Genomic DNA, 3299 nt, shown 5'->3' on the forward strand with positions numbered 1-3299 from the left:
AATTGCATTGTTTAAATGTGGTCAAATTGAGCCCTTTACTCTTGGGCTGGGCAGTAATGTAATAGCAATATCGGAATTATATATGGAACTATATCTTTTACAGTATCAATATATAAAAGGTTTAATATATAGTGATATGGGTAAGCGGTGTGCAGTTATAGCTGTTGAATGTTTTACCTCAGATGTGTGAAATGTTTGTCTTCAGTGTTTTCTGTCCATAAAGATTTTTACCCAGAATTAAAACGTTATTTTAGTATTTGATTTGGAATTTTATTGCAATAATTCCAAATGGTTTAAAGCAGTTTTGTTGTGATACTATTGTTGGTTTTATTGCCCAGCTCTAACTATAGTTCAAAGCTCTCTTCTATCGCAAGTCAGGTATTTCTTTGTTTCCCTCCACTGACACCAAGTGCTTCCTTACTGTGTGAACTGATGGGTTGTGTTAAATACCTTGAGATAACCTATGTTGTGATTCATTGCTATTTTAAGTAAAAGTCATTTAATTAATTTTTTTTTTGAAAACCTTCAAGTTGTTGGAAGAACATTGAGAATTTCACCATTTAGTGCTGAGCTGAACAATTCACAATATTATTAATATTAATATTCTAAATGTCTATTTTCTCTACAGCTACACTCAACAAAAATATAAATGCACAAAGAAAATCTTGTAGTTATGTGACAAAACAGAGTAACTATCCAAAAATAACAGTACAACTTTATTAAAAAAAGTTACTTTAATTCGCGAGCATTAGGATCAATTTCTGCTGGGCTGCTGTGAGGTTGAGACCCTGGTGTGGTCGACGTGCTCGGAGATTCACCTCCCTCAGGTGGTTCCCGACTGTCTGCGCTGAAATCCGCCTGTTGTGCAGACCAACAGTCTCACAGGCAGTTCTGGTCACTGGGCGGAACCGATCACAGATGTGCTGGAGCCGCATGTACCGGTCCTGAGCGGGCTTGGTAACACGTGGCCGGTGGGCATGTGAACGGTTCGCTGTCGTTCCAGTCTCTCTGAAACGAGTCCACAGGCGGCTGACAGTGGAATGATGCTCAACCCAGCACTCAGCATGCCAATGGCACGCTCCACCATGATTTGTGACATCTGTGGCATATTAAGTGACAAAAGTCCACATTTTGGTGTGCCCTTTTATTGACCAGACCATATGTACTGGTCACGCATATTGACCACCACTCTGCTATGCTCCATGACTCTCATGAGTTGAAATACTCAATCTGAGATTGTAGTCAATAGGAGTGGCCAAGTGGCCAAGCTTCTCTATGAACAGTTAATTACAGGGGAACACACAGGGACTGGACACTAGTTATGAGAACATTTCACACCATCACATTATGATAAAAAAAAGCACTTTCCATTACTTTGCAACAGTAAATGAGTGAATGAGGAAAGTAATTAATATTTACTTCAAGGACTCAAATTTCCAGTTCAACATACAGTCCAAGTAATTTGTGCAGTGCTGCAGTGGAAGTCTTGTTTAATGTTCAGAAAAAAGGGTTTATGATCTGTTTCTAACCAACATGAAAGAAAAAATGAGTTCAGTGTTTTAGAGACAACTATGAGTTTAATTAATTTAATTAATTTAATTAATGAAGAGTGTTTTTACAACGATTTCAATAATTCACTTTTATTTTGTTCGTGGCATGAAATGTCCACATTGTCCCACACACAGAGCTCAGGTGGCCCTGACGTCACAGTGAAGCTACAGCAGCCGTGCTCTGAGGGCGGGGGGAATGGGCAGCTCGTGCAGACAGTCAGGGAAGCTGTCAGGACTCAGCTGCTTCACTACCGTCCGCATGGCGCTGAGCAGCAGAGACGCAGGGCTCCCTCCTGACAGATACCCGTACGTGTCCTCGCCGAGCACCGTCATCCAGCGCTCCGGCTCGCTCTTTAATGATCCTCTCATTTTGAATTGAACCTTGTGCGTGAACATGAGGAGGTTGTCTAAACACTGCCCACTGTCCCGGCTCTTCACCTCCTTGGGATCCTTGAGTTTCTCCAGAACCACGTCCAGCGGGGTCAGGCCGCTGTGGTCCCGGGCGTGTGGTGAAGCTCCGCTGCCCAGCAGCATCATGACCGCCTCGGGCCGCAAGAGCTCACAGGCCAGATGTAAAGCAGTCCTGCCGCCCTCTGTGTGCCAGGACCCGGCTTGGTCCGAGTGACTTATTTTGTGGGTCCGCTGTAATATGTGGCCCAGAATGTAGCGCCTGTCGTAACGGACAGCCAGGCTTAGGTGAGGTGCTGAGGACGGGCAGCAGCAGAAACGTTCCCCGGGCTTTGCAAGAGCTTCTTCTGTGAAGCGGCTGAGCAGGTACTGGGCGTACGCCTGGTGATCATGAACTATGGCGTAAAGAAGGGCCTCCGACGGGCTGTAACTCCTGTGTCGTTCGTCCTCTTCAAGATAGAACGTCTCCATCGTCCGCATGTCCTCCAGCATCCACACCGGTTTCAGGTCCCGCACTGCCCGGTAGAAGAGCAGCGACAATGACTTGCGATGTTTCTCGATGTTCCTTTCGGTCGAGGAGACGGTAAGCGAGGCCATGACCGACCCGAGCACCGTGAGCCGTCAGCGGGTTAGACTGCGCCTCTCATCGCTCTGGAGCCACGAAGGACAGTTGAGGACAGGACAGTTGTCTTCTGTCCAACATTCCCGAGCCCCTGACAGCTGCTGCTGCTGTTGCTGTCGGCCCCGGAGCACTGCGGTCAAGCCAGCCCCGACTTCGATATCCGTGGTCAAATCAGCCGCAATTAAATTTCGAGTGCACAAGTATTCTCAGCATTATGGTAAATGCGTGGAAACGGCGTATAGAAACGGCGTATTTACTTCCGGTCCGAATAACTTCAAAATAAAGGTATTAAGAACGGTAAACTATAATTCTAACAGATTTAAAATAAAACATGTTACATTCCAGTGTTTCGTCCGCCCATGATGAATAAAAAAGATCAAAGTATCTTTACTCTAATGTACTGTGTGGAGAAATTTCAAAATAAAAGTCCTGTTTGCCAAGTGGCATAATCGGCCATATTTGAGCGACTGTAAAAACATTTTGCATTTTGCATATGGATGGTATCTCTGTCTTCTACACATCTAAGACTACACACACTCAGTATCAAGCATGTTTTACTGTACAAATGTGGAGAAATTCAACAATAAAAATCCATATTTGGGCTACAGTTAAGCTACTGTAAAAATATTTTGTTCAATAATTCCTGGCTATGGGTGTAGCATTTTCATTATGCTTCAAGAACGGTGCAATCTAGGCATGTTTTCACACAAATGTTTAAT

At 44.4% G+C, this 3299-nt stretch overlaps 1 protein-coding gene across 1 annotated transcript; it reads right to left on the minus strand.

Annotated features, from left to right (window-relative positions):
• Positions 1-1696: 1696 nt before the first annotated feature.
• On the minus strand, positions 1697-2751 carry LOC310934997 (ankyrin repeat domain-containing protein 9). The gene has a single exon (XM_083898820.1). The coding sequence runs from the start codon at positions 2553-2555 to the stop codon at positions 1716-1718; it is 840 nt and encodes a 279-aa protein (XP_083754946.1). The 5' UTR covers positions 2556-2751; the 3' UTR covers positions 1697-1715.
• Positions 2752-3299: the final 548 nt, after the last annotated feature.

This window comes from Microchirus variegatus (assembly GCF_963457635.1).
Source record: "Microchirus variegatus genome assembly, chromosome: 12".
Classification (NCBI taxonomy): Eukaryota; Metazoa; Chordata; class Actinopteri; order Pleuronectiformes; family Soleidae; genus Microchirus; species Microchirus variegatus.

What these genes read in the sequence shown, in the direction of transcription:
- LOC310934997 (XM_083898820.1), bottom strand. Translation starts at nt 2,555, where the DNA reads ATGGCCTCGCTTACCGTCTCCTCGACCGAAAGGAACATCGAGAAACAT.